A 12336-nucleotide genomic window follows, 5' to 3' on the forward strand; every position below is an offset into this window, starting at 1 on the left:
ATTTCCATTTCTAAATCTAAAGCTATCGACCAACAAATTACTCGTTTCATTGTTAAGCATTTCCATCCTTTTTCTCTTGTTGAACAAGTCGAGTTTCGAAAGTTGATAAAAATGCTTGTGCCAAATTATACAGTTCCAACAAGAAAAACTGTTGCAAATAGCTTGTTGGTGCAGTTGTATGAAAGTGTGTATCAAAAAGTGAAATTAGATGTACAAAATGTTTCAGCTGTGAGTATCACAACAGACGCCTGGACATCTACTAACAATCAAAGTTTCATGTCAGTTACAGTACACTTTATAAATTCAGATACGCAATTATGTTCTCGTTTATTAGGTTGTTTTTCTTTTACCGAGAGACATACTGCTGATGAGTTGAGTAAATTTCTCTTGAACGTGGTGAATGATTGGGGGTTGGAAAATATGGTAGCCGCTGCTGTTACAGATAATGCAGCAAATATCAAGTCAGCAATTAATAATAATGGTTGGAGACATATCCCTTGTTTTGCCCATGTCTTGAATATTGCTGTACAAAAAGGTTTAGAATCAGTTCATCCTATAATAGCAAAGGTCAAAGGTATCGTTGAATATTTTAAACGAAGTACTTTAGCTCTTAATAAGCTCAAAAATCTTCAACAACAAATGGGATGCGAACAACTTAAATTAATCCAGGATTGTAAGACCAGGTGGAATTCCACGTTTCACATGATCCAAAGGATTCTCAAGGTGAAAGATTCTGTACTTGCAACTTTGGCTGTAACAAATAATGAACTGAACAACATTACCAGCCAAGAATGGGAATTGCTTTCTCAGTGCTGCAACGTTCTATCCATTTTCAATGATGTCACCGAAGAAGTGAGTGCTGAAAAAATAGTAACCATTTCAAAGGTAGTTTTATATTATGGATTTTTGGATGAACATTTAACATCAAACATTTATAAAAACGATACATTGCACGAAGTTGAAAAAATGGCAACCGAGATACAAAATGTTCTACGTACTTACTTTGGAAATCTTGAAGATAAAGATGTTGTAGCCCAATCTATTATTCTTGATCCTCGCTTCAAAAAACAAGGGTTTTCTTCGGACAGCAAATTTTTAGTGGCCAAAACAGTGCTTAGTAGGAAACTTCAAAGCATTCGAATTGGAACTGAAAACACTGCAGCTGGCCCAAGTACTGCATATCCACAAACGGCACAAACAGCAACAACTTCATCATTATGGAAAACATTTGATAATAAAGTAAATTCATTGATTGGTCAAAATAATCCAACTGTTGCAGGAATAGTAGAATTGGATAAATATTTAGCTGAGACGCTAATACCACGCAGCATGGACCCATTGCAGTGGTGGTCAGAGCGTAAACACATTTATCCACGATTATTTGAAGTTGTAAAGAGAAGATTATGTATACCAGCAACATCTGTACCGAGTGAGAGAGTGTTTTCTAAAGCAGGTTGGTGTTAACTGACTTTAGAAGTCGTTTGACAACTGACAAGGTTGAAAAAATTGTATTTGTTCAATGTAATCTAAAGTAAAGTAAACAAGTTGTTATTTGTATTTAAGATTTATAATATTATTATAGGTACCTACTAATATACAATTATTATTATCATACTCATTATTATTAGGTATTATTATTATCCTATTATACAATAGTTGTTTATATTAATTAATATTTTATTACTTATGTTCAGTTTTCAGTAATCAGTATTTATACTACACTACTAATGCTATTTTTTTTCTTATTAATATTATGACTTGTTTAAAAAATTAAATATGATATGATGTATAATGTTTAAATATACTTATACAAAATACAAACCAATGTGTCAATTTTTGATTTCCCTTTATTGAGATTCGGATCATGAGGGACCATAAAAATAATGTAAATAATGTAAATTTGTAAAAGGTACTGTTACTGTATTAATGTAATAATAAGTAATAACTAATAACTATAAACTATTTTACAAAATTATTTTGCAAAAATGCAAATTAAATTAAATACTAAATAGTGGATTCTAAAATTCTAAATAATAATAAATATTAAATAATAAATAATAAATACTGATTAAGTGATAAACTGTGATTACTGAATACCTACTGATATCAGCTGATATCGTCGTACGACCATAGAACAATACGACGTACGTCTATCGCCCTTGGTGTATAATATTATCGTCAATTGTGTTCACTGATCAGTGCTCGCCTGGTTGATGGTTACTGTCAACTGTGTACTGTGAAGTATGTACAATGTAAACACTGTAAATTGTGACGAGTGTGACAGACCGAAACTATACTGGATCAACGAATCAACGAACCAGTATAATATAGGGTCTACACTACAACTACCTACCGGGTATAGACTATAGGTCAGTTAATCAGTTCACAAGACACAAATGAGTCAACTGATCAGAAGAGCCAATTAAACTATTGAACGAATCAATTTTTACATCGAATCTGAATCAGTTCGGATCTTTGTCGCGATTCGTTCAAAGTGAACGGGTCGTTCGCGAACGACACATCCCTAGTACGAGTAATACCGCCGCCGCCGACGCGTTCCGACAATACGTATTGTGCTTGGATATGGTCCACCAGACCAGGTCAAACTAGCCAATACGTATTATCCCGCCGCCGTACTTTTCATTTCTATCGTATTCGGATATGGTGAACCCATTTCAAACGAGACGATTAGAAGTTAACATATCCCCATATATATCACAATACACAATATCGTTAATGAATGAGCATAGCCGTCATTCGATAGTAATTGTCAAATATCTATCCGTTCCCCGCAAATCATGAACGACGTGCCGACACGCCGCCGTCGTCCGACTATCGTTATTTATACCGCGAACGACACGCACGCGCCGTTGGATGTCCCGCACACTTTGAATCGCCGCTTTTAAAATACCTCGAGAACGAGCCGCAGCTGCCGTCCGACCCAGTGTCGGACTGGCCATGGCCGCTGGGCCGCGAATGCGGCCGGGGCCCCTACCTTTTTTTTTTTTTTTTAGTGTCGTCAATTTTGTCCAGCATTCCCTATGGCCTATAATATGATGATGAATAATAGTAAAATGAAATTGTCTAGTAATAAGTTAGAGCAGGTTTTTTTGGATTAATTGCACTACTGCAAGTTAAGTTAGGTTTTATAGGACTTAGACGAGACCACGAGGACCCCGCTTGTCCGACCTTGCAGGGGCCCCAGTGCCCCGCTGTTGGATTCAGCAATCATGCAAATATTGCATAGAAAAAAAATGTATTATGTATTAATTTACAATACTATACGTCTATAATATCTGTATAAATGTATGATATTGTAGGAACTCGTGTGGATGTCAGGAATCGAAGTAGTTAGGCGGCACAAAACACGAGACTCAATTAATATAATAATAACTCGACACTTTAATAACAAGTAATAACTTAAGAATGACAAGACAGTGCCCGTGAGCGTGTGCAGTCTGGACACACTCCGACAGACACACGCACGGCAACACACACCAAAAGAGACTAATAATAATACTAGACGTCGCTTCGGCGGCACGAGTAGGTGGACAGTGTTGTCACTTATCACTACAGCTCGGCCAAACCTGACGTTTGGATCGTCCTCGATCCGTATAATACAATACAGAAAAAAAAAAAAAAAATTACAATATAATAGATCAAGTATAATATTATGTATACAATGAAAATTGAAAATAAAATATGAACAATAAAAATTAAATAATGATAGTAATAAGAGAACACTTTCTGAAGCACCTGGTAGGTGATAATACTTAAAAATACAAAATACATTTTTACATACAAATTACATTTTTTTTTTTTTTTTTTTTTTTTTTTTTTTAATATAATACTTAATTACTTACAAAATCAATCAGATAAAATTAATACTGTTTAACCCAATGTTTAATGTCTCTCGCAGCGACAACTGTATTCAGAGGTATTTGGGTTACCTGGTGCCCTTCAATATCAGAAACAATATATCGGTCATGAGGGAGGACTTTATCTATTTTATATGGACCTTTGAATTTAGGCAGTAATTTTTTGCAAACAGTTGGTGTAGTATCAACATTTTTAATCATGATATATTCGCCAACAGAATACTGCGTGGCCGGTCGTTTAGTCGAATCATAGTAAGCTTTATTATTTAGTTGTCCTACACGTATGTTTTCCTGAGCATTCTGCCTAATTTTATCAAAATTACGTTGATCATTTTCAGATTCATTAAGCGCTTGTAAGTATAATCTAACATAATCTGTTGGCTCTCCTATTTGATCAATACCAAATAACAATTTACTAGGTGTATTCTGTATCGATCTATTAAACGTATTATTTACAGCGAACTGTATTTGATACAAATACTCATTCCAGTTTTGACTATGCTCGTGCATAAGTTTCGATAACATCACCGTTAAACCCCTGTTGTATCTTTCCACCTGTCCGTTTGCCGACGGCGTACCTACTGCTGTTTTAATATGTTTAATTTCATAACGTTCGCAAAACTCTTTAAACACATCCGAACGAAAACATGATCCACGGTCCGATATTATTTTTATAGGTTTACTATAGTGTAAAAAGTATTGTGTTAATCGTAAACATGATTCTTTAGCGGCAACTGTGCGGACTGGATACAAATTCAAAAATTTACTAAACGCGTCAACCATAACCAAAATGTGTCTGAAACGCCCAAAAGTTTGATTTAACGGACCATAATGGTCAACATGAATTGTCTGAAATGGTTTGTCTCCCTTGTCAATTAAATTTAATAACCCTTCGTCCTTACCGTTTTTAGGCGAAAATATAATACACTTGAGACAATTGCTTATGTATGTCTTAACGTGATCACTCATTTTCGGAAACCAGTAAATTTGTTTGATTAATTCAAGTGTTTTAGTTGTTCCTACATGGCACATGTCGTCATGACACGAACGTATTACTTGGTCACGCATGCTAGACGGTACGTAAAATAGTAACCTATCGTTATTTTTTCGATATACCAACCCATTACGTAACTCAAACAGCGGGTGTTCTGATTGTTCCAGATCTCCGGAAATAGATCTAATTTCGGGGTCGGTTTGTTGTTTAATAGCCAGGGCTTGATTAAACGTACAACCTTCTATTACTAAAATATGGTTACAGCGACTTAACGCGTCAACGTGCTGCATCTGAGACCCGGATCTATGCTCTATCTCGTATAAAAAATTTTGTAAAAACATGGCCCACCTAGCGATTCGAGGGTTTATGTCTTTTTTTTGTAGTGTCAGTGCAACGCTATTACAATCTGTTATTATTTTGAATTGTATACCTTGTAAATATACGCGGAACCGTTTAATAGAATTTATAATGGCTAACATTTCTAGTTCATAACTATGGTATCGCGATTCGGATTCAGTAGTTCTATGACTATAATAAAAAATCGGGTGGAATTGATTATCGGGTTGCTTTTGTAATAAAATAGAGCCATATCCGTGGCTACTAGCATCACAGTGGAGCTCTGTTATTGCATTCGGATTATATATAGCTAACAATGGTTGTTCCCTGAGTTTCAATTTAATGGAATCGAACGACCTCATTTGTTCCTCTCCGAACTCGTACGGAATATTTTTTTTTAGTAAATTATAAAGTGGTTTGGCAATAATTGCAAAGTTCGGGATGAAACGTCGAAAATATGATGATAAACCAATGAAACTCTGTAATTCTTTATTATTTTGTGGTACAGGATAATTTTCAATAATCGAGACGTTTTTTGGATTTGGTTTAATACCGTATTGGTTTACACAGTACCCTAGGTAGAGTACCTCACATTTCAAAAATTTACTCTTGTCCAGGCGGATCTCTAACTGTCTATTTTTCATTACCTTTAACACTCTCGATAGGAGCTCTAGATGCTCTTCAACGGTTTCCGTGGCTAACATAATGTCGTCGAAGTATACTACAACTTCATTTTTGCGAATAAATTCGTCAAAAACATTTTGTATAAAACGACTAAAACATGATGGTCCATTGGCTAACCCAAAAGGCATTTTTAGAAATTCAAATTGTCCCAACGGTGTCGTAAAAGATGTAAATTTAATAGAGTCATTAGCGACATATACATGGTGGAACCCATCCTTCAGGTCTAAGCATGTAAAATATTTTTTTCCGCGCAATAAATCTAAATTGTCATCTATTAACGGCAGTGGATATCGGTCTTTTATTACGTATTTATTTAGTTCGCGGTAATCAACACACATTCTTAACTCTCCGTTTTTTTTCTTTACCAGGACTATGGGGCTACTGTATTCAGAACTACTTCGCCGAATAATACCTTTATTCAACATATCATCTAACATTTTTTGTAGACAGTCTTTTTCAAAAAAAAACAAGCGCCGGGGCCGAAAATAAAACTGTTTGTCATTTTTTAGTATAATGCGTATTTCTGGACGATAATTGTCAGTCGTACTAATGACACTTTCGTGGTTAACATAGGACTCGTCATATATTTTTTTAATTTTTGTTTTAATATCATCCGACAGAGTATCCTCAATATTCAAACTAATGTCAGCATCATCGCTATTATGATCAGTGTAATTAACAGATAAAATTTCAGCAAATGGTATATTATCAATTTTTTTTAAAGCTTACTTCAAAACGACCATCCGACACATTCAAATTTACTCTAGGGTGAGATAAAAAATTACGACCCAATAGGCAATCATTCCTCATGGCATTGCTAGGAACCACGTGAAAACATATATTAATCGGGGCATCAAGGTCGGCATGGAAAATATCCGCATCAAATTGATCTACAATGTTTAATTTAGAACCATTAATACCTACTAAATCCGATTTTGGAGGCATGACCCCAGACACGAATGGGACAACTGTCGATTTAATAAGACTAACCGGGCTACCCGTATCTACTAAAGCTTGTGCATCGATAGACTCACCATTGGGGAACTTAATGCTAACATCTAAGATATATGGGGGTACAATAGGTGTGGGGGACCGTTCTAAAACAGAAACATGCTCACCACCGTTGTTGTCTTGACGCTCACCTTGGCGACCTGGACAGTACCGCGCTGAATGACCCGTTGATTTACAGCTATGACAGGTTCTCGTTGGACACGAAGACGCCAGATGCCCGATTTTTCCACAGCTATAACACGTGACATTCGACATATCCCTTGTTGGCTTACTTCTTGAATCAATAGTGGAACGTTGTACCGTATTTCGATCTTTATCGCGATTGTCAGAACTGGCTTTTCGATTGCCGGTATGACTTTGAGTTGTCTTCACAGGTTCGGTCGATCGAATTCGACTGGTCCTGGCATTTCTCAGATTATTGTAAGAATTTATATCAGCCAATAATTCGTCTTCACTTAAATGTGTGCGCGCTATCAAATAGTTACATAAATCGTGAGAATAAACACCTTCAACTATCTGTTGTTTAGTCTCGTTAAATGGTAACGAAATTTCACGGCAGAGGCGCGCTTTGTGGTGAAAATATTCTATGACGCACTCGCCCTTGGCTTGAACGCGGTTTGACATAATTCTTATACGATCAACTGTGCACGACTCGTTTCCCACAAATGTATTATTAAACTGGTCGACAAAACTTCCCCAACTTGAAAATGTACGACCAATGTACCAATTTTGGGACGGACCATCCAATTTTGTACGTACTATTTCTAATTTAAAACTGTCTGGCCAATTATGCAATTTTGCCACACCTTCGACTGATTTCAACCATGCTCTCGCATCTGTATTGGATTCACGACCAGAAAAAATATTAATCGAATTATTAAAATCTGGCATGACGTAATAGCCGTTGTTGGAGGTTGACCGCGCTTGTATGTTATCGTTGTTTATGTTGTTATTGTCTTCATTACGTAATATCCGCGATAACAACAATCGGTTCTGCTCTATCAGCGCTGACAATGCATTTTGCATTCCACTATCACTGGCGGTGGTTACACTCCCGGACGGTTGGTTAAAACTTTGTGGTAACATGCTTGTTGTTGGCTGCGTATTTAGCTGCTCCGTAGACTGTACTGGTGGCTGCACTGAAGCCTGCGATCCGCTTCGTAAACGGCTAGATGACCAACCCTCGTGGTTACCGACATCATCCTGACCCGTTTGACCGTCGGCCATCTTGACTGAACTAATTAAGTTACGCAAAACAAAATATGCGCTACAACCCAGAACTACACAACGACTAATTCCACGATTATGTCAATACACAATATTTCTTGAGGGCTGCTGGATAGAATCGCACTTCTGAACTGTAGGAACTCGTGTGGATGTCAGGAATCGAAGTAGTTAGGCGGCACAAAACACGAGACTCAATTAATATAATAATAACTCGACACTTTAATAACAAGTAATAACTTAAGAATGACAAGACAGTGCCCGTGAGCGTGTGCAGTCTGGACACACTCCGACAGACACACGCACGGCAACACACACCAAAAGAGACTAATAATAATACTAGACGTCGCTTCGGCGGCACGAGTAGGTGGACAGTGTTGTCACTTATCACTACAATATATAAATATATAATAATGATGAAGGTATGACATTTACTTTTGAAAGCGACTTAAATAATATAATTCTTATATAGCTTACGGATATGTCTCCTAAATTGAAATTTTATAACAGAAATATAATTTTAGTTTTCGTAATTTAATTTCTGTGTAACTAATAATTATTATTTATTGTTTTGTAGCTTCAAATGTTTCATTGTTTATTTTTAAACGAATGATTTCCATCGCTTCGGCTTTGCGTTAATATTGTATTATAATGCTATTATTTATAAATATTATATAATGTTTTTCTTGCATCGGGCATCACATCGAGTATCGACTATCGACTATAGTTATTTATAAAAATATTGTCGACTAATATAACTAGGATAATACTGATAATAGTATAATACGTACACAGCTATGATTATTGATTTGTTAATTTATTAATCAGACTGCTCACTGCTCTAGTCGTGTACTCGCGTGCTGTCGATTATTGTTAATTGTTATGCGATATATTTGATGTTAAACTATTGTCTATTGTTAATTTATTTACCGTGAATTTGTGCAATTAATTTATGAACATCAGAACATGAAACGTATATATAAATCTGGGGCCGCAAAAAAGGCAGAAAGAAATAAAAAAGCATTATTAGCGATCCAATCATCCCCACATCAAAAAAAATTAAGTTTTCCTACACTGGAACAAGTGCAGCGTGTTGCTGAGAATAGTACGAAAAGTAAGTTTTAAATACTCTAAACTCCATTAATGTTGATGGCTATAGAAAAAAATATAGCTATTGACACTCAAAAATTGATAGAGACTATAGCATATTCATCTAATGAATTAAAAAAATTACTTATTTAAAAATTGTGTTTTATTATTTAAAATATTCTTACTAAGTATAGGTAGGTACCTATTTCAAAAATAATTAGTTGTAAAATTGCTTTTATATTTAAGTTAACTCATGAATCATGATTATGATATATATTATATATTATAATCCATATTAGTAAAAATGTAAAGTACCTATATTTAAAGAAGTATCTTAATATGTTGTTTCAACGAAATACAGTGTACATTTTTTGGGGGCCCCTTAAAAAAACTGATCCATGGGCCTTTGGTATGCCAGTCCGACACTGGTCCGACCCGTATATTTACACGCGCCGATAATAGTTATTTTGTTAACACATCACACGCACATTCACACGTCGTCGTATCGTAATAACCAGGGCTCGGAACTTTATGCATTTGCATCTTTCTCAGGAAGCTGCATATTTAAAATCTGATTCGATACAAATTCGTTTCATGAACCATACAGTTGAAATACAAAAGTTGATGTTGCATATTTTTGCATATTTTACCAAATTTATATGATTATGCATATTTAAAGATTTTGAGTATATAAATGCATTTTATGGCAAAAATGTATAAGAAATCAACAACAAACAAGTTTTTGATAATTGAATATTGTTTAAAATGTTTTCAAGAATAAAATATTTATTTTTCCAATAGCTGTCACTATTACCGTCGGCGACGTTTATAGTGTTTTTACTAAGAAATAAGAATTGGCTGTTACTCTTACCGTAATGACTGCACAGATTATAATTTATATTGAAGTCGCTCGTTAGATAAAATTAAACAAAATACCCATATACCAATGGGCAATGATATTGGCATATTGTATATTTGTGGTGTGTGTTAGTATGTGTTTGATCGTGTGTCGAAAACATATTCGATAACGGTGGTCTGTTACTTTAATAAATTAGTGTGTTCACTGTGTTCGTAGTTCGTATTGTTCGCTTACCGTGCTCGATTACCGCTTATGTGCCACGTAATATTCTGATTTTAATATTTGTCAGACAAAAGTTAAAATGCCTAAAGAAAAAAAAAATTTAAGTAGTCGTTTAAATACTTTCGTGTCTGAGTTCGGTAAAAATGTTTTTAGTATTGACACTAGGGTATTATTTTGCAAATATTGCGAAACGAAAGTCGATTCGGAAAGAAGATCCAGCGTAATACAGCACTTGAAAACAGAAAAACATTTGCGTTCTGTTAAACGTAAAGAAAATCAAAAAGAGACCAAGTGCCAACAACTATTAACCAATGATTTACCGTCTAAAAAATCGAAGTTCAACCTGGATTTATGCAAAGCTATGGTCTCGGCTAATATACCACTAAATAAACTATCAAATATAGAGTTTCGGACATTTTTGGAAGTTTATTCTGGAAAAGATGTCCCCACAGAATCTGTGCTTCGAAAATTCTATTTAGACGACTGCTACAACGAAATGATGGAAAAAATTAGGCAACGTGTTTTCGACCGAAAAATTTGGGTGTCACTTGATGAAACAACAGACGCAGAAGGTCGGTATATAGCTAATGTAATAATAGGGACTTTAGAAGAGGATACTGCTGGTCCAATTTTTTTACTGAATACTGAAGCCCTAGAAAAGACCAATCACTCTACAGTTTGTAAACTTTTTGACAAATCTTTAAGCATTTTATGGCCTCATGGGATAAGACACGACGACGTTTTATTATTTTTGTCCGACGCTGCGCCGTATATGGTAAAGTGTGAAAAATCTCTGAATGCACTCTACTCCAAAATGGTACATGTGACTTGTGCTGCTCATGGCCTCCATAGAGTTTCGGAGGAAGTACGAAATCAATTTGGTACTGTTGATAAAATTGTAGCTAATGTAAAAAAAATATTTAAAAAAGCACCATCACGCATACAAATTTTAAAAAAATACGCACCGGATATCCCTTTACCTCCAGAACCAATCATAACCCGATGGGGTACCTGGATCAATGCTGTACTTTATTATTGTAAATATTACGAAAAAATTCGTGATGTTGTAAATATGTTGGACTCCAATGATGCTTTAAGTATAAAAGTTTCAAAAAAAAATTTGGTAAAAGAACACGTTCAAAATAATTTGGTTTATATTACTTCAAATTTTAAAGTTCTTTCTGAATCAATTTTGAAACTGCAGACTAAAAACATGCCTTTAGCTGAATCATTGAGTATCGTGGACAATGTTCAAACACAATTAAAATCCGTTCAAGGTGAACCAGGGAAAAAAGTCTATGAAAAAATGGAAAATGTTTTGTCTAAAAATATCGGTTTAAAAACATTAAAACAAATCTCGTCAATACTTAGTGGATCTATCTCCACCATGGATGGTCTTCCCGAAGATCTAACAACAAATGACCTTATTTTCTACAAGTACGCACCAATTACGTCAGTGGATGTCGAAAGATCATTTTCTGTTTACAAAAACCTTCTGAGCCACAACAGACGATCATTTAAACTTGAAAACATAAAAAAGCATCTTATCATTCAGTGTAATTCAGGTAAATATAATAATGAATACCTAACATGATTTAATAATCGCTGTATTTGATAAATTCTATTTTTTTTTTAAATTTAGGACTCTGGGAATAGATCCAGTATAGAACAGCTTCATTATCAAAAGAAAAATACAAATAAAATAAAAAAAAATTTTGTTTCTGTAATTATTAATTATGCTTTTAAATACATCTTTTATAAAATAATAAATGCATATTATACCGCATATTTTGGTTTTTTTTAGTGCATACGTATGCACATATTTCATGGTTTTTTAGCGCATAAAGTTCCGAGCCCTGGTAATAACTAACGATTACATAAAAACCGTATTAATATCTGTCAATCGTCGCTCGTCCACGCCGCCGCCGACTGACTGCCCGTATTTTACAATACGATACCTACGTTCATATCAACGACCATCAACCAACCTGTCAATTCAATCACATCCCAGCCGTCCCGAGAAGGAAGAGCAAAGGAGT

General features: G+C 35.0%; 2 protein-coding genes across 2 annotated transcripts; both read left to right on the top strand.

Annotated features, from left to right (window-relative positions):
- Window positions 1–276: 276 nt before the first annotated feature.
- LOC132947645 (zinc finger BED domain-containing protein 4-like) lies at window positions 277–1464 on the top strand. The gene has a single exon (XM_061017922.1). The coding sequence runs from the start codon at window positions 277–279 to the stop codon at window positions 1462–1464; it is 1188 nt and encodes a 395-aa protein (XP_060873905.1).
- A 10046-nt stretch (window positions 1465–11510) lies between these two features.
- LOC132946117 (uncharacterized) lies at window positions 11511–12068 on the top strand. Its single transcript, XM_061015955.1, has 2 exons — window positions 11511–11862; window positions 11940–12068. The coding sequence occupies exons 1-2, from the start codon at window positions 11511–11513 to the stop codon at window positions 11951–11953; spliced, it is 366 nt and encodes a 121-aa protein (XP_060871938.1). The 3' UTR covers window positions 11954–12068.
- The last annotated feature ends 268 nt before the right edge of the window (window positions 12069–12336 follow it).

This window comes from Metopolophium dirhodum, chromosome 6, assembly GCF_019925205.1.
Source record: "Metopolophium dirhodum isolate CAU chromosome 6, ASM1992520v1, whole genome shotgun sequence".
NCBI classification, from domain to species: Eukaryota; Metazoa; Arthropoda; class Insecta; order Hemiptera; family Aphididae; genus Metopolophium; species Metopolophium dirhodum.